Genomic DNA, 24515 nt, shown 5'->3' on the forward strand with positions numbered 1-24515 from the left:
TATATCCTACCTTAATTTAGAGACCATGTCAAGAACAGATTTGAAGCTTTGAACACTAATGACCAAAGGCTAGGTGAGTTGCGGGATGACATCAAGGACATCATACACAAAGAAACCAAAAGATCATAAAAAAGATGGGAAAAAAGGAAAGACCAAAATGGATGTCAGAGGGACTCTGAAATTTGCTCTGGAATGTAGAGTAGCTAAAGGAAAATGAAAAAATGATGAAGTAAAGGAACAGTAGATTTCAAAGGTCAGCTGAAGACAAAGTAAAGTATTATAAAGAAATGTACGAAGACCTGTAGTGAGAAAACCAAAAGGGAAGAACATGCTTGGCATTTCTCAAGCTCAAAGAACCAAAGGAAAAATTCAATCCTCAAGTTGCAATGTTGAAGGATTCTACGGGCAACATAGGCGGGATCAAAAGAAGATGGAAAGGATACACAGAGTAACTGCCCCAAAAAGACCTGGTCAAGGTTCAACCGTTTCATGAGGTAGCATATGATAAAGAACCCATGGTGCTGAAGGAAGAAGTTCCAGCTGCACTGACGGCATTGTTGAAAAACAAGCATCCAGGAATGCAGGAAATACCCATTGAGATGTTTCAACAAAGAGATGCAATGCTGGAAGTACTCACTCGTCTATGTTAAGAAATTTGGAAATTTTGGCCAGCTGACTGGAAAAGATCCATATTTGTGTGCATTCCAAAGAATAGTGATCCAAAAGAATGCAGAAACTATGAAATAATATCATTAATATCACATACAAGTAAAATTTTGCTGAAGATAATTCAAAACAGTTGCAGCAGAACATCGATAGGGAACTGCCAGAAACTCAAGCTGGATTCAGAAGAGGATATGGAATGAGGGATATCATTGCTCAGATCAGATGGATCTTGGCTGAAAGCAGAGAATACCAGAAAGATGTTTGCCTGTGTTTCATCAACTACGCAAAGGCATTCGACTGTGTGAATCAAACAAATTATGAATAACATTGCAAAGAATGGGAATTCAGAACACTTAATTGTGCTCATATGGAACCTGTTAATAGACCAATAGGCAGTCACTGAAACAAAACAAAGGGATAATGCATGGTTCAAATCAGGAAAGGTGAGTGTCACGGTTGTATCCTTTCACCATAGTTATTCAATCTCTATGCTGAGCAAATAATTGGAGAACCTGGACTATGTGAAGAATTTGGCATCAGGATTGATGGAAGACTCGTTAACAATCTGTGATATGCAGAAGACACAGCCTTGCTTGCTGAAAGTGAAGGGGACTTGAAGCACTTACTGTTGAAGATCAAAGATTACAGCCTTCAGTATGGATTATACCTCAACGTAAAGAAAATAAAAACCCTCACACCTGGACCAATAAACAACATCATGATAAATGGAGAAAAGATTGGAGTTGTGAAGGATATCATTTTACTTGAATTCATAATCAACACCCATGGAAAGCGTAGTCAAGAAACCAAATTACATATTACATTAGGCAAGTCTGCTGCAAGTTATTGTTGTTAGGTGCTGTCAAGTTGGTTCCAATTCGTAGTGACCCCATGCACAACAGAACAAAACACTGCCCGGTCCCGCGCCATCCCTACAATTGATGCTATGCTTGAGCCCATTGTTCCAGCCACTGTGTCAATCCATCTCCTTGGGGGTCTTCCTCTTTTCCGCTGACACTGTACTTTACCAAGCATGATGTTCTTCCTTAGGGACTGATCCCTCCTGACAACATGTCCAAGTATGTAAGACGCAGTCTTGCCATCCTTGCTTCCAAGGAGCATTCTGGTTGTACTTCTTCCAAGACAGATTTGTTCATTCTTTTGGCAGTCCACAGTATATTCAATATGCTTTGCCAACACCACAATTCAAAGGCGTTGATTCTTCTTCGGTCTTCCTTATTAATTGTCCAGCTTTCACATACATATGATGAGATGGAAAATACCACGGCTTGGGTCAGGTGCACCTTAGTCTTCAAGGTGACATCTTTGCTTTTCAACACTTTAAAGAGGTCCTTTGCAGCAGATTTGCCCAGTACAATGTGTCTTTTGATTTCCTGACTGCTGGGTGTTGCTTGTGGATCCAAGTAAAATGAAATCCTGGACAACTCCAATCTTTTCTCCGTTTATCATGATGTTGCTGCAAGAGGCCTCTTTAAAGTGTTAAAAAGCATAGATGTCACTTTGAGGCCTAAAGTAAGACTGACCCTAGCTATGGAATTTTTAGTTACCCGAAGTGCATGAGAAAGCTGGACAATGAATAAGGAAGACCTTATTATAATAAGGAAGAACTGAAGCCTTTGAATTATGGTGCTGCCAAAAATTTTTGGACTGCCAGAAGAACAAGCAAATCTGTCTTGGAAGAGATACAGCCAGAATGCTCCTTAGAAGCGTGGATGGCAAGACTTTGTCTCAGGCTGGGTTCTGTAGAGAAGCAAAATCAGTGAAGCATGTGTGTATATATACATATTATAAAACATTTCTGTTATGGATTAAATTGTGTCCCCCAAAAATACATGTGTCAGCTTGGCTAGTCCATGATTCCCAGTATTGTGTGACTGTCCACCATTTCATCATCTGATGTGATTTTCCTATGTGTTGCAAATCCTACATCTATTATGTTAATGAGGTGGGATTAGTAGCAGTTATGTTAATGGCACAAGACTCAATCTACAAGATTAGGTTGTGAAATGACAGTTTTCTTTTTATCTCCACACCTTGACCTTTTCTAAATTCCTCCCAAGAAATGTGCAAGATACATTCACAATGTATGAAAAAAAAATTGCTGTCAATTCCAACTCATAGTGACCCCATGTGTGACAGAGCAGAACTGTTCTCCACAGTACTTTTTTTTTTTTGATGTAATCTTTACAAAAGCATATCTCCAGGACTTTCTTCTGTGGCACCAGTAGGTGCGTTCGAAACTCCAACCTTTATGTTATCAGTCGAGTGTAAACCGTTTGCACCAAGCAGCAATGTGAAATTAATTTTCTGGTTAAATAATCTTCAATGTAGGAAGTCAAATTTATAAAATCAGAAGAAGAAAAAACAACCCACTAATCTCCAAATTAAGAAAATTTTAACATATTTTATCTGTAATAGTAATTTTCTTTTTAATTTAGTAATTTCATTTAGGCACTTGAGACACTAGGACATGATGAATTGGCATCATTTGCTTAGTTGTTCAATCATATATTTGCTCAACCAATATTTAGTGTCTCCTATCAGTAAAAAAAAAAAAAAAAAAAAGTTTTTTTTTTTTTTTTCAGTGTTGTGTCCAGTGGTGGTGGAACAATGGATAACACAATGGCTTATGGTCTCAAGAGGCTTACAGTTTAGCAGAAACTTACACACCCATCCAATACTTAGCAAGTGTGATAATTGTTACATCAATTTTCGCCTTCTAGAAATTCTCTTAAATCCATCCATTTCTATCAATTGTCATCAAACCACGTTAGCCCAAACTATCATATTTCTGAAGATGGAAGGAATACACAGAGTCATTATAACAAAAAGAATTAGTCGACGTTCAACCATTTCAGGCGGTGGCATATGATCAGGAACCGATGGTACTAAAGGAAGAAGTCCAAGCTCCACTGAAGGCATTGGCGAAAAATAAGATTCCAGGAATTGATGGAATATCAATTGAGATGTTTCAACGAACAGACACAGTGCTGGAAGTGCTCACTCATCTGTGCCAAGAAATTTTGAAGACAGCTAATGGCCAACCCACCGAAAGAGATCCATATTTATGCCTATTCCCAAGAAAGGTGATCCAACTGAATGTGGAAATTATCAAACATTATCATTAATACCACACGCAAGCAAAATTTTGCTGAAGATCATTCCAAAGTGGTTGCAGCAGCATATCGACAGGGGTAGGTATGGTGAAAGGATACAACCCTGATGTACATCTTTCTGGATTTTAAACACAAGGTATCCCCTTGTTCTGTTCCAAAGACTGCCTCTTGATCTATGTACAGGTTCCTCTCTCTCCTAGATCATAGCAGTAGCTTTCAAACAAGTCCCCTGTCCAGTTTTGCCCTCCTCCAATTCATCCTTCACAAGGTGTAAGGAAAAAAAAAAAAATTGAATTCTGATCATGTACTTCTCCAGCTTAAAAACTTGAAAGGCTTCTCATCATTCCTAAGATAAAGATCAAAACCTTCAATGTCTTTAGAGGTGACATTCCCTTTCTTTCATGGTTCCAGTCACATGGGCCTCAACTCAGTTCCTTAAATCATCAGGTTCTATCCTGCCCCGGGGCATCAACACAAATCATCTTGGACCACCCAGTTTAAAGCCTCCCCACTCATGACCCCCATCTCAGGCACTAAGTCAAACATACTGCTGGTTTTACTTTCTTCATAGCCTCTAATCAGCATCTGATAGGTTTTCCTATTTGTTCACATGTTTTCTCCACTAAAAAAAGTCTTTCTTGAGGGCGAGTACCATGAATTCCTTGCTGACCACTTCACCATGAGTGATGAGGATAGGGCCTGGTACACAGCAGATGCTCAGTAAATATTTGTTGAAAAATGTTTAGGCAATTAACCGCACAGCACTAACACTTAGCGGCTGCCTACGTTACTCTTTCTGTTTGAGCCTCCATCTTCATCTCTAAAATGGAGAATGTAAATAAATAGACTTAGCTCAGTGTCTGGTAGGCTATAATAATAAATGTCAACCATTATGTTGACGATGATCAGTACCGACAAGATCATTCAGGTTGAAAGCCGACTATCATGAGTTGAAGCAGATGTAGTAAACTGGGGAAATGTTATGTACGACCACAATTACTGCCTAACGAGAGAGCATTTTGTTACACAGAAGGCTATTTGGTTTGGTTGAGCATCTTGACCAGGTTGGATATGCAAAGATGAGCCTGCAGAAGAGGCTGGACCAAATGCTGAGGAGAGCTGAGCTGTTTTATATAACAGAGCAAGAAGCACCTTCAGTTTGGGACAATCCGGATGCACAGTGCCAAGGCAAGAGATGAGAGGGAGGAGAAAGAGAGAAGCTAACGTGCTGTTGTTGGGCTGAGCCAGTACAGGCTAAAGCTTCCAGGGACACCTAAGGAGGGTGTTCACTAGCTAAAATTTCTATGCACAGGGGTTTCTAACATTCTATTTGAGTATGTTTGAATTGTTGTATTGCTTCTCCTGAATCCTTAGTAAAGTACTAATAGCCTTGTATTATTATTTTGGCAGAAATTAAAGGTCCTGAGTATCATCCATGGCAGATCACAAGGGACCATGTGTGGACACAGGAGACTGCATGTCCATGCTCTGTCCTCACCCACAAACAGCTACCCCTTGACCACACAGGCACAGGGGTGTGCACACAGGCAGGATGCCTTTGGAAGGATAAGACCAAGACGGGGTCCATGCAGTCTCTGGAAATGCTCTCAGGGTTGTTCGTATAGGGAATGCCAGAGTTTGGGGCACCACAGCATGATCTAGAAAGAGGGTCAGGCTTGAGGAAATCTCCTCAATGATAAGTTATAAACTGTCTGACCCTGTGAAAGGTGGTCTATTTCTTTGTATGTTGCAGGAACCCCTAATCCTGGAGCAATGTTAGAGGATAGCATGCAGTCAAGTAGCTAGATTATGGCTACCATAACCACACTGTTACTATAAAGACTCCCTGAGGATGACGTGCAAATTTAGCATTGCCTGGGACACAGGTGGAAAACTTTCTATTAAGCTCATCTATCAGTAACTTTACAAATAACATAATTGGTATACGGAGCACTGGTTCAAAAAGTTCAGTCACAGATGTTAGAGGAGGTTCATAAATCCATCCAAAATTCAGGGACAGAGTGGCTAGATCCATTCGAGGTAAGAAAAAAAACAGAGAAAATTCTGGGGGACTTACTATCACAATTGTGCCAACTCTTGCTTAAAATTATTATGAAGGGTTATCACACTATTTTTTCTGCCAGCTTGGAAAGGAAACCATACAGTTTGATTACCATCGACTCTAGCTCTTGGGTGAGGTATGGGAGAACCATAGGCTGAAGGGGAGATGGCATGGAAAGTCTCGCTGAAATCATGGCATCCAAGTTCCCTCTGACTGTCCGAACCCTACCCTTCTCCGCTGAAAATCCCAGATCTCTCCTATGCTATCTCACAACAGGAAATGACAATGATTAGGAAATTAGAAGACATGTGAGTCAAAGAATGACACCACAGTGGGAGAGTTTGGTGTCTTTGTAATAGTAAGAATAAAAATATCAGTATGATATCTTCATGTTTATTAGAGCACTTATTAATTTGTGATTTCTTAGAGTCCTACAAAATAAATCCCCCTTAAGGCGATTTGGTCAGCAATGACCCCATTTGATAAATGAGAAGACTGAGGCTCAAAGAAGTGAAGTGCCTGTTCAAGCACTGGCGGTAGCCATAGGCAATCCACAACCTCTAGCATCTAGCCCTTTCCAATGCAACAAGCATATGGCCTATAGGATCTTTTGTCCACTTAATGGCACCCGTGGAAAACAGTTTGAACCATTGTTTTTGAATCACAAATATGTTTCATAAGCCATTTAGATTTATTACAAACTTGTCATAAGTTAAATTAAACCATATACATGCTCGCATGACATAATATGCTATTTATTAAATCGTCATTTAAGTTATAATGAAAGCATACCAATCTAATTACATAAGAAAGCAGGAGAATGGCAGAACACAGAAAAAAAATAACAACTCTCTCTGAAAATTTGAATATAAATGTATCATTGAATAAACAAATGAATTTACAACTAACATAATAATATTTCCTGAGTCACTTTTGCTTGTCTAAGAAAGGTGAACTGCTATGGAACTGGATTATCAAAGCATGTAGGCACTGATGTGGTGTAAACAAATATCACAGGAACAAAGTATAAGTACTCAACCTACCAATAAACGGGTTCAAAAAGTTGAAAGAGAACTCAGGTTTATTTTCTCCAAAGAATATTCTAAATTTTGGGTCCTCAAGACTGCCCACAGAAGCATGTTTAATCCACGTGTAGCTGGACCTTTATGGAATCTAAGCACCATTTACAACGTTGCTGCTAAAGAATGGGTATTCAAGGTGCAAACTTAAGAGGCCAGGGAGGGATGGCTCCTCCTGACATTTTCTCCTTTGGTCCCTTTCCCACACCCTCTTTCCAGCCTTGGCTCTGACCAGACACTAATTTGTGGGTGAGCAGCATACGGGAAGGACCAGTGCAGCCCCTTCCCTTCTTGCCCTGGCTCAGAAAGAGTATGCAGTGGCAGGAAGCTCTGGAAAGAGAAGCAAATGGAGCAGAACAGAGAACCACAGCGGTGGGGAATGAGGGCTTCATGCTCCACTCACACAGACAAGTTGAAGATGGGGGTCACTCTTCAGTCAGGCATTAATATTTTGAAAATTTTCAGTACTATCTCTTGAGCAGAATTGCTAATGGGTGACTGCAGTGTAGCTGCACTGGGCCCTCCAGCTTCCTCCCATACACAGCTGCCCTGAACTCGAGTGTTCCTCATCACCTCTCGCCTGGACCACTGCTACAGTCTCCTAGCTGGTCTCTCTTCCATCCTTGCCACTCTCCCTCCTTCTGCAAACGCATCCCATCCCACACAGCATTCCAAGCAGACACAGTGATCTTGCTAACACATAAACCCAATCCTGCCACACCTGGCTTAAACACTCCCATGGTTTTCCATTATAAAGTAAAACCTGGGAAAGCTGGAACCTGTGTAAGGCAGAAACCTGTCAGAGAAGGCAAACAAATATTTTCTAGTAATAGAGAGCACTACAAAAGTGGCAAGACTGCACCCTGTCAGAGAGGGAAAACTTGTGAGACCTGGAAATACAAGGCAGTCCCTTTGAGTTCCAGCTCTCACAGGTTTCGTGGTACTTGGCATAAAATCTCCATCATGGCTGTCACGGCCCCACCAAGTCCCTCTGATTTCATCTCCTACCTCTTCCCACCTCTGATCACAACCTTCCAGCCACAGGCTTCTTGCTTGGTTCCCATCTCGGGTTTACACTTACTGGTCCCTGTGCCTGGAATGTTCTCCCACAAGACCTTCCTTCCACACCGTGCATCATTCTAGTCACTGCTCAAATGTCACATTCTTCCAGTCTCCCAATCTAAAGGACCCTCCCTTATCACTTTCTAGCTCATTGCCCTGTTCACTTTCACCGGAGCACTTAATGTCTGCAATTATATTATTGTTTGTCTTGTTTATGAGTGCTAGCTAGTTCCATTAGAGTGGAAACCAGGTCTCTTTTCCATGTTAAAATGATCTAAACTGAGCAAACAAGCTTTTCCTAAAGTTTCCTCACCTAAATCACTCCAGTTTATTTCAAGGGTAACTCCCACCCTCCCCTCCCCTCCACTCAACTGCCTTTCCACAGAGGTACTTTTAATAAAATGCTCACGGGCACTCATTATAACTGAATACCTTTATTTTCTATTGCATTCAAGTATGTGCCAGGGAGTTTCAGCAATGAGGCTACAGAGGAAGTAGATGAGTGGCAACCAGGAGCTCATCAAGCTCTCAAGGCTTCTCCTAGCCTTCAGGGAGCATCGTGTGCCTTCCAACGGGCTTATTACCCACAGCAGTAGCTACCCCAGGACTAGTCAAGGCTGAGATGTCTGAAAGTCATGTTAATAAATCCTCTATGGGACCAGGTTGGCTTGGACAACTCCAGGCACATCTGACATGCTTACCCACATTTGTAGTTCTTCGAGAAAAAATTTCCTTCCAGGAAATAGGCTCAGAAGCCAGGCAGCCTGGGTCTGAAGTCCTGCTTTACCACCAACTAGCTATGTGACCTTGGGAAGTTACTTATCTTCACCGACACTAAATGTTCTGCAATAGGGGAAACTGAGTCCCATAGAAATAGTTTGTCAAATGGCATTTTTAGCTTCCTCGTCTGAAAAATGGGGATCATAATATTATCTATCCTTAGGGTTGCAGTGGGGATTAAAAGAATTATTTATGTAAAACATTAGCTACCACTATTATGATTCCTCAGCAAAAATCTTATGCTTTCCCTAAAATAACTGGGAAACACTGCTAAGTATTGAAATGTACATAAATGATCTTCTAAATTCCTGGGAACAAAAATGTATCTACGATAACACCTCACAGGGCAACTGAATACCAAAGAAGACAAACTACTGATTTTTTCTCTAGGGATGCACTCAGGGCTCTTGAAGCTGTGGCCTTTAAACATTAGAGCTTCCCACAGAAGGGCAGAGATTTCCAAGCAGCCAGCACAGGAAAGAAACCATTGCTAACCCTCAGGTTTTTGCAACAAGGATTCCACTATTGACTGAGGTCAGTGAAATACATGCCATAAAAGTTTAAACATCAACTTTTGAACAAACGTTTCGTTTAGACATCTCTATAGTATTTGATTTCCCTTATTGCAGAAAACAGGGTGCCAATCAAACAATCATCCAATATTTATTAAACACACAGACCACTTGAGAAATGAACATGGAACTTTTCCCTCAAGAACCGACACAGGAACTTTGAGAAGTTTTCAGAAGCTATCAAGCCAAGACAGGAGGGCTTTCAACCAGAACCACGGGCCCCTTATTGCCAAATAAAATTGGAACAATCTCACCTGTTAAGTAGTTTTGCTGTCATGCAGTATTCTTATCTAATGTTTACATGCTACATTATAAGCTCCAAAAATCGGTTGGGTCAGACCACAGCTATTAAAATTTCTAAAACATAGTTTAATTTCCATCCATGCCCTCTCAAATTCAGCAGTACCACTTTTACAACACTGTCATGGCCCAGCAAGGCTGATAGGATGCTTTCTGCACTTTTAGAGGGATCAGGCTGAAAGGAGTAGCAAGTCACAGGGCCAAAATTATTAACATCCAGCTTGAACCAGAAAGTCCTAACTGTCATAATTCAAGCTTTTTCATAGATCTCAAGCTCCCAAAGAAAAAATTTATATAAACAATTATCTGGGACTCACTTGAAGAATAGTGATTTGGACATTTCCCAAAGTCTATCATTTGAGACAGATGTCACAGCAACGATCCCCAAAATGCATCATTCACTCTGCATCATTGTTCTTATTTTCATTGGTAAGATGTTTTAGTACCTTGGTCCTGTTCAACACATTACTTAGTGAATGTTTTCTTTCATCATACCAACACCTTTACATTATTATAAACAAGAGAAGCTTCCAACCACTGGCCCCTAACTCCATTTTTTCAGGTAAACAAACATGATGACAAAGAAAGAGGAAAGGAAATGTGAAGAAAACATTGTAAAATTAAAAATCTATGAGGAAAAAATAATGCATCTTCAAATGAACACCTCAAGCTAAATCTTAAAGGTAACCACTAGTATCTCAGATTTGTATATTACAATCATACCAATTAATTTAAAATTAGCAACACTTTAATAAGAAAACTCGGTCGATCTCTGTGGCTTACCTCATCATCTTTATACCAGGACAAGCTTTCAGCGGTAAGGACAAACCAGTATCCCTTGGAGCCCCCTTTCATGATGCCAATGTTGCTGATGGTTAGCCAGCCCTTGCGAATCACCTACGAAAGAGCAGCAATCAGCAGAGACGTTGAGTTTAACATAAGTCAACTTTTACACAGGTCTTAGACTAACTGACATTAAAAACAAGATAAAAATTGCAATCAAAACAGCATTGTTCCCCCAAAGCTCAACTTCTTTTAAGCTATTTGAGATAATTTATCTTCCAAAAGTGCAGATGACCAGACGGAAGTCTCTTCCGCTGACGAATGCAATCAAAATTGTGGAATTATATAGATGGTGGAAGCAGAGTTACTAAAATAACAGGAGCGACATGAGGCTGAGGATGAGTTGGCTTGCGCCAGGCCTACTTATGGCTGGGCTGCTACAAGGAAAATGTACTTATCTAGCTGACTGAATGAATAACAGTAGACTCACACCCACTGTTCTCCCCTTTCAGCCTACGGGCCCACTAACAGTAGACTGTCACACCCACTGTTCTCCCCTTCCAGCCTATGGGCCCACTTGTTTGCCTGGCTTGCATCTCATTGGGATCTCCACCAGAGACTGGCCAGCAAATGGCAAAAACAAGAAACTCAAGCCGACCAATCAGCTTCTTGTTAACAGTTCTAAATAAGGCTGAGTAAGGGGAAAAGCTGGAACAATAAGCTAAAGTTAAAAGTTTATAGTTTTTAATGGTCTTGATTTATCCATCTACTTCTGGTTGTTATTTGCCATGCTATAAAACATGTAGCATCTTCATAAAACCTTTTACCAGCTTTTCAATTTTAAAATATAACTTGGATTTGAGATTTGACAGAAATTATTTATAAGTGGCAAGTAAGTAAAAATGTAGTATTTCTCACAGTTGTTATAAAATCAGATTCTGTTTTCCATATGGTATAGCTGACCTTCTGCTCTATGCCAGATTATTTTTGTTGGCATAGAACCAGAAAATTACTATCTGACATTGTATGACACAGTTCTAAATGTCAAAAATTGTCCCACACCTAAATCATTCAATATCCTAGAGATCCTGAAATATTTAAAAATTACTTATTAATGAATTAAAAAACAAAACAAAACCCACTGCCATGGAGTCAATTCCAACTCATAGTGACCCTACAGGACAGAGTAGAACTGCCCCATAGGGTTTCCAAGGAGTGGCTGGTGGATTCAAATGGCCGACACTTTGGTTAGCAATTGTAGCTCGCTGTAGCTCTTAACTGCTGCACCGCCAGGGCTTCTATTAATGAATAATGAATGTCAAATCCTAAAGTAAGATGAAAATACCCCAATAATCAGATTTCATTTTTATATTGCTACTATGTTTTCTAGTTGAAGGAGGAAGTCCAATCCCAGGGAATATTTCGGAATAAACAAAAAAAAAAATTTTTTTTTTTTATCATTATAGAGGAAACCCCGGTGGTGTAGTGGTTAAGTGCTATGGCTGCTAACCAAAGGGTCAGCAGTTTGAATCAGCCAGGATCTCCTTGGAAACTCTATGGGGAAGTTCTACTCTGTCCTATAGGGTCACTATGAGTCGGAATTGACTTGACGGCACTGGGTTTGGTTTGGTTTGGTTTGGTTTGGTTTGGTTTATCATTATAGAACTTCTAAGCCTCTCTCCACACTTACAGTCCGTGGCACCCTTGATATCCTGTCTCCACAGCTGCCAGGTGCCCATTCTCCTTTTTAATACTCTGTGGCTTTTACAGACCGCCCCCTACAGCTCCCCACTCAGACCCAGACTAAGGCAATTCTATCCATTGCTCAAAATTATCCTCTACTTCAGAAAGAAAGAAACCATACTTCTACCAGCTATATCATAATCATTTCAAAAAATAGGGATTCCTGTAGCCATGTGTGGCTATCAAGCCCTTGAAATGTACCTAATCAGAATTGAGATGTGCTATAAGTATAAAATACACAATGCATTACATGCTGAAATAATAATATCTGGATATACTGGGTTAAATAAAATCTATTATTAAAATCAATTTCACTTGTTTTATTTTTTTAATGTGGATACTGAAAATTTTAAATTACATGTATGCCCTATATTAACTTCTATTGAACAATGCTGTTCTGGAATGATTCTGAAGTTCTTGGGGCCAGCAACTCAGAATGAATAGAGGAAAAAGACTAAGTTGTAGAAAGTGGCAGAGCGGAGGCCATGTTGAATCTGAGGGATCTGTGAGAAACATGGAAGTGACCCAACCTCTGAAGCAAACAGGAAAGGAGATGAAGACTTGGAGGTCACCAGCATATACGCAGGTGGAAGTCAAACTCTCTGGGGGAGTAACAGTGGCCCATGGTGGAATACTGGGTGAATACCAACATTTAAGAAGTGGTTACAAAAGAATGTAAAAAGGAATGTCAGAGAAACAGGAGCAAAGATGTCATGGAACCCAAAGGTGAGGTGACTCTCCAGAAGCATATGATTGGGAGTGTCAAATCCAGCACAGAAAGACACAGAAAAGGGCAATGGAAACGTCCTGGTGTCTTTAGCCTTGCTGGGTTCAGTGCGGTTGGGGATGAGAAGTCAGGGTTCATTGAGTTGTAAAGTGAATGGGAGGTAAAAAATGGAGACAATGACTGAAGAGAGTTCTTTCTAGATGAAGGTGAAAGACAGTATAACCGGAAGAGGGCACAGTGTCAAAGGAGGTTGTCATTTTAGGATGGGCAAGAAGTGAACATATTGGCCTGAACAGGAATGGAGGTGCCTCATCTTGTGAGCTGCGGGAAGGCTGGGGAAAAGTGAGGGCAGAGGTAGGTACTTTGTGAGTAAAAGAGTAAAGAGTTTAGAAAGGTCCTATTTGATGTTTTCATTTCTCTTAATAAGAGTAGAGACTAAATTTCCTGCAGGAAAGTGAGGGTGAGAAGTTGGAAAGAAGCCTTGAGGACAGTGAAGTAGCATTGGGACAACTGGCAATTGAATGAGAAAGTAAACAGAACTAAAACCAGTTGCCACCGAGTCAGTTCCTACTCTTGGTGACCTCATGTGTGTCAGAGTAGAACCATGCTCTGTAAGGTTTCAATGGCTCATTTTTCAGAAGTAGATCACCAGGCCTTTCTTCCAAGGTGCTTCTAGGTGGACTTGAACCTCCAACCTTGCAGTTACCAGACAAGAATATTAACTGTTTGCACCACCAGGGAATCACAACTAGAACTAGTAAAAAATGGTTGAAGGATGAGAGTGAAAACCAGAAACTTGTAGGAACCTCAGTCAACATAGTTGTTTTATCTTCTGTAGCAGCACTCTGCAGACCTCATATAAAAAAGAGATAAATGGGGAGTTGACCCAGGGTTTTGAATTTCTGGACCCAAGTGACCTAGATACAGGGGTGCCTCAGTCACCTAAAAACTAAAAAAAAAAAACCTCGTAGCCATCCAGTCAATGTCAACTCATAACAAACCTATAGGACAGACTAGAACTGCCTCGTAGGGTTCCCAAGGAGCAGCTGGTGGATTTGAACTGTTGGCCTTTTGGTTAACAGCTGAACACTTAACTACTGTGCAACCAGGGCTCCCTTATTCATCTAGTGCTGCTAAAACAGAAATACCACAAGAGGATGGCTTTAACAAAGAGAAATTTATTCTCTCACAGTCTAGGAGGTTAGAAGTCTGAATTCAGGGTGTCAGTTCCAGGGGAAGGCTTTCCTTCTCTGTTGGCTCTAAGGGAAGGTCCTTGTCATCAATCTTCTCAGGTTGAGGAGCTTCTCAGAGCAGGGACCCTGGGGTCCAAAGAACACACATTCTCCTGGCTCTTGTTTCTGGATGGTATGAAGTCCCCATGTCTCTCTGCTTGCTTCTCTCTTTTATATTTCAAAACAGATTGACTAAAGACACAAACTAATCTTGCAGATTGAGTCCTGCCTCATTCACATAACTGCCACTAATCCAGCCTTATTAACATCATAGAGGTACGATTTACAACACATAGGAAAATCACATCAGAAGACAAAATGGTGGGCAATCACCCAGTGTTGGGAATCATGACCTAGCCAAACTGACACACATTTTTGGGGGACATAATTCAGTCCATAACAAGGGGTGTAAAGATGTTGAAGGTTTTGGGCAAAAGAGCAATTCAGGTGATCATCCATTCAATCTAGGCCAGGCAGAGAAACAAGACTGGAAGAGAGTAAAAAAGGTAGAAATCAGAGATAAAGGTACTACAGCTACAGAGGCCAAAAACAAATAAATAAATAAAACCCAAACCCTTTGCCATCAATTTGATTCTAACTCATGATGACCCCACGTGTTAGAGCAGAGCCGTGTTGCTCAGGGTTTTCTTGGCTGTAATCTTTACGAAGCAGATCACCAGCTCCTTCTTTCAAGGTGCTTCCGGGTGGGTTCTAATTGCCAACCTTTCAGTTACTAGTCAAGTACAAATTGTCTGTGCCACCCAGAGAGGCTGATGAGGTCAAAAAAGTAGATGCTATGTGAGTCAAGGTAAGAATGGAATTTTGTAGTTTAAGATGACATGAAGCAATAGTTGCCTGATCTTACTAGCACCATTGATTCATCTCTCAAAGATGCACCCCTGTTTCTAGAAGTATTCAATGTCTTGGCTGAAAAAGATATTTATTAAACATCCTTTAGTCCAGTGGATATATTCAACTAAGCTATAAGGAAATTGAGTCACTAATAATAGTTCAAATTAAATTTGCAAAGAATTGACATAAAAAAATTAGAATAGATTCAAGAGTATCCCTATGACATTCCAATATGCTTTCTCATTTGGAGAGAAAAAGAACAGGATTACAGCTACCAGGTTGTGACTCCACATGGCCCACACCCCTTCATACGCACCCATGGAAGCATGTTCAGCGCTGAATGTTGTCAGCAGGTGAACTGCTGTCATAAAAAGCTTAAGAAGCTCCTATCCAATCCTAGCCCTTCCTTTTTTTTTTTTTTACATTTTTTTTTTTTACAGTAGAGGGAGCATATTCACCACAAATGGAACATTTTCCCTGGTGATTGATTAGTTCAAAATAAGAAACGAGAGAAAACAATTTCTAATGTACTTTTTCACTAAGGAACTGAGGAATAAATCATGGAATCAAGGTAAAACCAGGGCTTCAAACTGGTTCATTCTGGTTTGAACCCCTGCTGAAAATTTGCATTTCCATCCCAGATATACTGAATCAGAATCTACATTTTAACATGATCCCCAGGTGATTCTTATGTATAATAAATTTTGAGAACCACTGCTCTACTAGTGGTTCTCAGAACTGGTCCCTAACCAGCAGCATTAGCATTGCCTGGGAACTTGTTAGAAATGCAAATTCTCAGCAGGGGTTTGAGTTTGAACCAGAATGAACCGGTTCAAAGCCCTGGGTAAAACAGAGGAGGGAGACAGAAAAAGGCAGACATTCAGGAAATATTGTCAGAAGACTCATGGTAAAAATGCAAGAGGGAAATTAATAGAAAGAAAACGAAGGAAAGTAGGTGGAGAAGAGAAGATAAAGACTACATACAATTTGCAAAGAATGCCAAGAGAAATGGGATTGGTGGGAGAGTCCTCTCAAAGAGAAAGAGATAAAATGTTTATTTTGTATTCAAATTTAAAATTACCAAAATAAATCCATCAACATTCAGTACAATAAACATTGATGGCCTCTTAGTGTTTGAATATCAAATTCTGTTTTGAGTACCCGAGTAAACAAGAGCTAGCAAGCCCATAATTACATGAGGAGAAAGGACCTTGAGAGCTGAAAGGGCATTTTCTTATTTTAAAATTTACTGCCATAAATATCACTCAAGCTTCTTTTGCCAAATACAGAAAATTTGAAAGCAACTGCAAGACCAGCAATGGGGAGCCCATCACAGCCCAGCCTCTGCTCTTGGTGGCGAGCCTACCCAAAGAGGACGTGTGCCAGTTAGCTTCCTCCAGGTTATAAGAAGGCACGTCTTGTCAGGGTTGGTAAAACCTATATGTTAAGGGTAAGCTCAGACTCCAACATCTGGCCAGTACACTGGCTCATAAAATCAATACAAACACAAGGAGTAAAATTATGGGGAGAAAAAAAGAACATGTAGAAAAGTTCTTGGGTGGCCAAGGTTTTGGGTCTTGAACTTTATTTGTGAGTAGGGCGTTTTGACCTTGGCCTTGCTTATGGTAGACCATGCAAGGTTGTTTCAGCTGTGCAGTTGGCTTTGAACTGTTTCAGCCTAAGTGGAAGTTGCAAGCCATAGACCATTTGGTATATTTGACCTTGGTAGATTATAAAGCTCATCCATCGGCTTTATTCACAGATGAAGGGCTGCCTCTATAAAGGTAGGACTTCACCCACCACAGAGCTCAGGACCTATCTGGGCAAATGCTGGAGTGAGGTGGGGGGTTAGGCAGAGGCACAGGCCAGGCCAGTCTCCCTGCTGGTGCGTGGGAACTACCTTTGCAAGACACAGGCACCCTCAGGATACAGGGTGCTCCTCAAATTTGGCAGGCAGAGATTTTCTAAGCAGGTGTGATAGACTAAACTACAAGGGAAGGAGTCTTTCTATATATAGGCCTTTTAGGCCTCAAGAGGGGGAACTGTATTTCCACTCTTAACCTGTAAGACAGCTGAGGTCCGTGTGTACCACAGAGTACTCTTGAGTTTCTAACTTTAATTCATTAGGGCCAGGCCTCAGTGGACAGGGCTAGATCAGCTGTCTCCAGTGCCATTCTGAACACAGGGTGGAGGCAAGGAGGGTGCTGTGGGGAGCTAATCTGAACTCATTGTTTATTTATAGATCCAAGGGTCAATCCTCAACATGCAAGCTGGCTCTGGGTTAATTACAGAGCAGCAAGAAAGTCTCCTTAGGAGGTCGGGGCTTCTTAAACCAAGAAATTATGTAACAAGAGGCAGAAAGGGAAACACAAAAGCAAAATGGAAGCGAAAAATTACGAGTTTTGAACACGCTGCATGGGAAAGGGAGGCAGGTCAAATAAGACATAGTGACCGGACTGCCACCACTACAAATCCCTGACTCTGCTTTAGGACGGGATTGTTCCTAGCATCCTTCCCTAGCCTGTGTGTATATGGAAGGGTTTCCCCCACAGTAAATGCATAGTGACAAAATTAACCTCTGAGGGAGGGACTTCTCCCAATAAGTTTACGGGTTCACAAGCAACTAGAGAAAACCAGCAGCCTGGTAGGGCTAAAACCAGGAAGGCTTTCTCCAGCTACCCTCTTTCATTCAGACACCCCTGAATGTCTGCTGTGGCCGGCAGCGACACTTAGCAAAGGGGTCTGGGAACATAAATGTTGCTGGGAGAACTGTTTCAAAGACCAGGGAATCAATGACTTTTATTGAATTGGGTTACTGTGGAGCAAGTGTTGGAATTATCTTTTGTGTCCCACTCTGCTTTATTTATGAAGTGAGGAACACAAGAGGCTACTTTAACTTGGCAGTCCCAGAAGGAACAACTGTTATAATGGAGGACAGCTCAGGCTGCAGCTGCTGAAGGAGCCCCAACTCTGCCTGGGCAAGAGAACCTCTCTGGCTGAGACTGAAAGAGGAAGAATTGGGGGCTGACTTGAATATGACTTTAGACTTTAATTTCACAAGTAACTTTGCAAACTCCTTTGAGAATGTACTCTTTGGACTTTCAATTCTGGAAACTTCTTAGTAGGAGGGGGTTCATAGTCACAGTAAAGGCATTTCTATTTTGTTGGCATTTTATTACTGAAGCTTTAATGACTAAACCCAAAAGAATAAAAGGGGGAGGAAGGCTGAGGAACATTGCTAAGGGGTGGGATGGAGAGGCACGCCTGTTGTTTTCTCACTCATTTCTACCCAGGAGTGAAATGACTTCTCAGACTGGTAAATGCAGAACGAATAATCAGGCAAGCACAGTCCAGGACCCTTCTTTCTCCCCTTCCTCCCACAGAGGGCACACACTCTAACAGAGGAAGGAGGGAGCTTGTGCCTGCAGTTTTGAAAGATGACTCCAATTCAGGAACATGTTCACAAGGTCTGTCTCCCCTAAGAAGCTCATTAAGTCAGTCAACAGGTGTTTACTGATGGCTTATGATGGGCCAACTACCAGTCTATCAGTGGAAGCTTGTATGTTGCTACTATGCAGAACAGGTTGCATCAGAGCTTCCAGGCTAAGATGGACTAGGAAGAAAGGCCTGGCATCTACTTCTAAAACTCAGCCAACAAAACTCTTTGGACCACAACAGTCCAATCCACAACAATCATGGGGATGGTGCAGAACTGGCAGCATTTTGTTCTGTTACGGACAGGGCTGCCATGAGTCGGGGGCTGACTTGACGACAGCTAACAGCAACAGGATGGGTCAGGTACTATGCCAGGTGTGTGGGATTCAAGGTAGACAATGCAGGCTCAGCTTCCCTGCCTGTATAATCACAAACAAGGTCCTCTGTAATGATGTCCAGGTGTGTCTTCTCAGTGGCCTGGCATAATGTAAAAAATAGAATTTTATAGTGGTTAACGTATGACTGAATTAACAAGTCTCATCTTATGACTGAGACAAGTAAAAAAGCTGTGAAAACAAGCAAATAATATGAAGGATATATAAAGGGATTCAAAGAACAATCAACTTAAGACACAAAATAATGGAATATTTGATATAAGTTTTTTTTTGTTTGGTTTGTTTTCAAGTTTCTACAAAACCAATTTGTCACTAGTATGAATAAACTGCCTAAGTGACATTTGTGTATTTGGATGTTCCTTTCATGGTTTTAACTTTCTAGGAAATTGGAGCATAGAGTTTCATAAGTATCTAAAATAGGCAAAGTTAAGAATCCAATTTGACCCCATCCTAGGAATTCCAGAATAATGACAACAGCTACCATCTACTAAGCACTTATTCTGTGCCAGGCAATGTGCCAAGAGCTTCACACTTATTATTTGTTTTAATCCACATAATAATTTATGCGGGAAGTGATATTATTTTCCCTATGTTACAGACTAGGAAATTGTATTCGGGCTCCTGTCTGCTTCATGGCCAAGCCCATGCTTGAACCTTTCTTACAGGAGCCTAAGCACTGGTTGGCATTTTGTTCCACTTCACAGAGCACACTCTGAGGGTACGGCCTCTTAGTTCTGTTTGTTGCTGTTGGGTGCCGTCAGTTGTTCCGGCTCAGAGAGACCCTATGTACAGCAGAAAGAAACACTGCGCCATTTTCACAATCGTTGTTATGCTTGAGCCCACTGTTGCAGCCACTGTGTCAATCCATCTCATGAAGGTCTCCCCCCTTTTCACTGACCCTCCACTTTACCAAGCATGATGTCTTTCTCCAGGGACTGATCCCTCCTGATAACATGTCCAAAGTATGTGAGACGTAGTCTCACCATCCTTGCTTCTAAGGAACATACTGATTGTTCTTCTTAGCTTTAGAATAAAAAAAAATCTCTCTGGCGGTCTGATTTCAGAGCCCCAGTCCTTAACCCACAACACACATGGGGATGTTGCCTACAGTAGTGTTTCTAATAGCAAGAATTACAAACGACCTATTTGTCTAACAGGAAACTGGTTAACAGAGTATGATATAATCTGATGATGTTAAACTAAGCTGAGGAAAAACACCTAACACATGATATAAGAAAAAATTTTGAGAGAGTACGAATACCAGGCTGGACTCTCCAGTCAGACTGTCTGTGGTTGACCCCTACCTCCAATACTTGCTAGCTTTGTAATCTTGGGTGAGTCTTTTAACCTCTCCTCTCTTTGCTCAATTTCCTCACATGTAGACCACTCACTACAAAAAGACATTATCCTTGGTAAAGTAGAAGGCCAAAGACAAGGAGGGAAAACCTCATTCAGATGGGTTGACTCGATAACCACAACAACACACTCAAACATACCAATGATCATGAAGATGGCTCAAGACCAAGCAATGTTTTGTTCTGTTTTACAAAAGGCAACCATGTGTTGAAGCCAACTTGACAGCAAATAACAACAACATGTAAATAGTAGTAATAATATCTATCACATAGAATTGATGTGACGATAAAAAAAAAAAAGGAGTTAATACACGTAAAGGCTTTAGATCAGCCTATTATTATTATTATCTGTGGTATTATTTCAGTTATATTTTTAATGCCAACATATAAAAACGACTCTAATATACACCAAAATGTTAACTATGATTGTTTATTGGTGGCAAGATATAAAGTTATATTTATTTCCTCCTATAATTTTCCTGTAGTTTTCATATTTTCCACAATATTCATGTTATTAAAAAGCGAGTTGGCCTCACGTTACTGCTTGTTTAAAACAGGCCATTTCTCGAGTTTTCCTTTAATGTGTACTGAGCTCAGCATGTGGGAAACTGCAGCGGGTTACAGCCAATCCAGTGGTGAAACAGCCCTAAAGCACAACATAAAAAGAAATAATTCTGGAATATTATATGGGAAATCACTGTGATGAAAGAAGTCTGAGTATTTTAAACAAGGAGCTGATTTGATTGAAAGAAACATATTAACAGTGTACAATAAAAACTGATTGAAAATAAGGGACCAATATTTAATATCCATAGTAAATGTCCTTTTTTATTTGAAGTTAGAGCTGCCAAAAAGATAACTTTCAGGTTTCTCTGAAAAATTCAACCTTTATTTAATAACACTTGGTATAAGTTTAAATTGTAGCCACTTAAATGAAATTTTATAAGTTAAACCCAACTCCAAGTTATTGTTGAATGAAATAACCTCACTATGTACCTATGAAGCCCCCCACTTTTTTTGGAGGGACTACCCAAAATCACAAAACCCATTGCTATCGAGTTGATTTCAACTCCCAGGCACCCTAAAGGGCAGAGCAGATCTACTACACAGGGTTTCTGAGGCTTTAAGTTTTATGGAAACAGACCGCCACATCTTTCTCCTCTAAAGTGGCTGGTGGGTTCAAACCATCAACCTTTCAGTTAGCAGCCAAGTGTTTAACCCACTGTGCCACCAGGGCTCCTTCCCAGTACCACAAGGGTTATTTTATGATGCCTCCATCACCTTCCATTCATTCTGACCTTTAAAAGCACGTAAAATCTCTTTCCGGTGAGTAGCACTTCTGGTACATTGGCCCATGACCAAATATGAGTACATTTTTCATGCCTTGTGGCTTACGAGGCTATTGTACTAGCTTGATTCTCAAAATGATTCCTAAAGACCTTCTTCCCTTCTCATTGTATCCAAGAATTTGCTCAAATTCCTGTTTATGTGTTATTTTTCCCATATGCATGGCTATTTCTGAGAAGCTTGCTAAAAGTGGGCTGTTTATTCTCAGAGTTTACTTACCTAAACCTCTACAAGATCCAGGCCATTAACCATGATGAAAATCAGGGCTCTACTTTTTTCACTTTCTTTCCTGTGTATCTTTTCCATGTGCAGAGCTTCCTTTGAAGTTAATGGGAGCCCTCCATGTGGAAGAGATTCCAACTGATGCAAAACAGAGTGAGAAGTAAGCCCGTCATCTAGTTCTCACATTCAAGGACACAAATGCACACACACAAAGGAAAAGATAACTCATAATTAGCAAGGTCTGGATAAAATTTGGATATTTTGCTAAAAATAATTCAGAGCTTCTTGAAGAGGGAATAAAAAGGGGGGGAGGGGGGTATGGTCCCCTACTTTCATGGAGCTTTTAGACAAATGGAGAATAGACATTAGTCAAAGAATCACAGAGATAAAAATAAAATTACAAGTATGGTCAGTGCTGCCAAGGAGTAGTTCAGTACCTAAAGAAAGTTCTGACCTGTGTATAAAAAGGCTTACCTGAAGATTTTAGCACAAGAGCTAAAATCTGAAGGGTGTGGGAAGGGGGTGGGAGATGGGGGCTGGGAAACTCAGCATGGCTGTAACAAAGAAAGCAAGTGTGAGCCTTGTGCAGGACAGGCCTGGAGAGGAGACAAACCATGCTTGGCCACGTAATTTATGTGAAGAAATTTAGTCTTTACCCTGAGAGGAATGGGAAGCCTTTGAAGTGCTTAAAGTAGGGCAGCAATGTAAGATTTGTATCATGAAAAGTTCCCTTCCAGCTCTGTTTTGGTGAAGATATTAAAAAGAGGGAAAAGGATGCTGGGAGATCAGATAGCTGACAATTACAAAAGCCTAAGCCATAGATCCAAAATACAACCTTGAGTATATCCCACCTGAATTTGGAGACCATCTCAAGAATAGATTTGATATATTGAACACTAATGACTGAAGACCAGACGAGTTGTGGGATGACATCAAGGACATCATCTATCAAGAAAGCAAAACGTCATTAAAAAGACAGGAAAGAAAGAAAAGACCAAATTGCATGTCAGAAGAGACTCTGAAAATTGCTCTTCAATGCAGAGTAGCTAAAGCAAATGGAAAAAATGATGACGAAAAGGAACTGAAGATTTCAAAAGGAAGCTCGAGAAGACAAAATATTATAATGACATGTGGAAAGACCTGGAGTTAGAAAACCAAAAGGGAAGAACACAGTTGACATTTCTCAAACTGAAAGAACTGAAGAAAAAATTGAAGCCTCAAGTTGCAATTTTGAAGGATTCTATGGGCAAAATATTAGACAATGCAGGAAGCATCAAAAGAAGATGGAAAGAATACACAGAATCACTGTACCAAAAAGAAATGGTTGGTGTTCAACCATTTCATGAGATAGTATATGAACAAGAACCGATGGTACTGAATGAAGAAGTCCAAGCTGTACTGAAGGTACCGGTGAAAAACAAGGCTCCAGGAATTGAAAGAATGTCCTTTGAGATGTTTCAACAAACAGATGCAGTGCCAAGAAATTTGGAAGACAGCTACCTGGCCAACCGACTGGAAGAGATCCGTATTTGTGCCTGTTCCAAAGAAAGGTGATCCAAAACAATGCGGATATTATCGAAGACTATCATTACTATCACACACAAGTAATATTTTGCTGAACGTCATTCTAAAGTGGCTGCAGCAGAGTGTCAACAGGGAACTACCAGAAATTCAAGCCAGATTCAGAACAGGACATGGAGTGAGGAATATCATTGCTGATGTCAGATGGATTCTGAAAGCAGAGAATCCTAGAAAGGTGTTTACTTGTGTTTTATTGACTATGCTAAGCATTCAACTGTGTGGATGATAACAAATGATGGATAACGTTGCGGAGAATGGGAATTCCGGAACAGTTAATTGTGCTCATGAAGAACCTGTACATAGATCAGAGGCAGTCATTCCAACAGAACAAGGGGACACTGCATGGTTTAAAGTCAGGAAAGGTGCACATCAGAGTTGTATCCTTTCACTGTACTTATTCAATCTGTATGCTGAGCAAATAATCCGAGAAGCTGGACTATACGAAGAAGAATGGGACATCAGGATTGGAGGAAGACTCATTAGCAACCTGCGTTATGCAAATGACACAACCTTGCTTGCTGAAGGTGAAGAAGACTTGAAGCACTTACTGATGAAGGTTAAAGACCACAGCCTTCAGTATGGATTACACTTCAACATAAGGAAAATAAAAATCTTTACAACTGAACCAATAAGCAACATAATGATAAAGATTGAAGTTGTCAAGGATTTCATTTTACTTGGATCCACAATCAACACCCATGGGAGCAGCAGTCAAGAAATCAAACGACACTTTGCATTGGACAAATTTGCTGCAAAAGACTTCTTTAAAGTGTTAAAAAGCAAAGATGTCACTTTAAGGACTAAGGTGTGCCAGACCCAAGCCATGGTGTTTTAAATTGCCTCATTTGCATGCAAAAGCTGGGCAACAAATAAGGAAGATGGAAGAACTGACACCTTTGAGTTATGGTGTTGGTGAAGAGTGTTGAATATACATACCACAGACTGCCAAAAGAAAGAACAAATCTGTCTTGGAAGAAGTACAGCAAGAATGCTTCTTGGAAGTGGGGATAGTGAGACTAGGTCTCACATACTTTGGACAGGTTATCAGGAGGGATCAGTCCCTGGAGATGAACATCATGGTTGGTAAAGTAGTGGGTCAGCAAAAAAGAGGAAGACCTTCAATGAGATGGATTGACACACAGGGGCTGCAACAATGGGCTCAAGCATAACAAGGATTGTGATTGT

The 24515-nt window shown here is 40.6% G+C and overlaps 1 protein-coding gene across 8 annotated transcripts in view; it reads right to left on the reverse strand.

Moving 5' to 3' along the window:
* The window catches only part of DNM3 (dynamin 3), a 735481-nt gene that overhangs the window by 340776 nt on the left and 370190 nt on the right, over window positions 1–24515 (reverse strand). For all 8 annotated transcript variants that reach the window (XR_007516879.1, XM_049881209.1, XM_049881210.1 and 5 more), the window contains one exon: window positions 10442–10555. Coding sequence is in view for 7 of the 8 variants with exons in the window: in XM_049881209.1 (XP_049737166.1) it covers window positions 10442–10555 (114 nt within the window). In the remaining variant the exon portion in view is untranslated. The remainder of the gene's footprint in view (window positions 1–10441; window positions 10556–24515) is intronic.

The sequence above is a fragment of the Elephas maximus genome, chromosome 3, assembly GCF_024166365.1.
Source record: "Elephas maximus indicus isolate mEleMax1 chromosome 3, mEleMax1 primary haplotype, whole genome shotgun sequence".
Classification (NCBI taxonomy): domain Eukaryota; kingdom Metazoa; phylum Chordata; class Mammalia; order Proboscidea; family Elephantidae; genus Elephas; species Elephas maximus.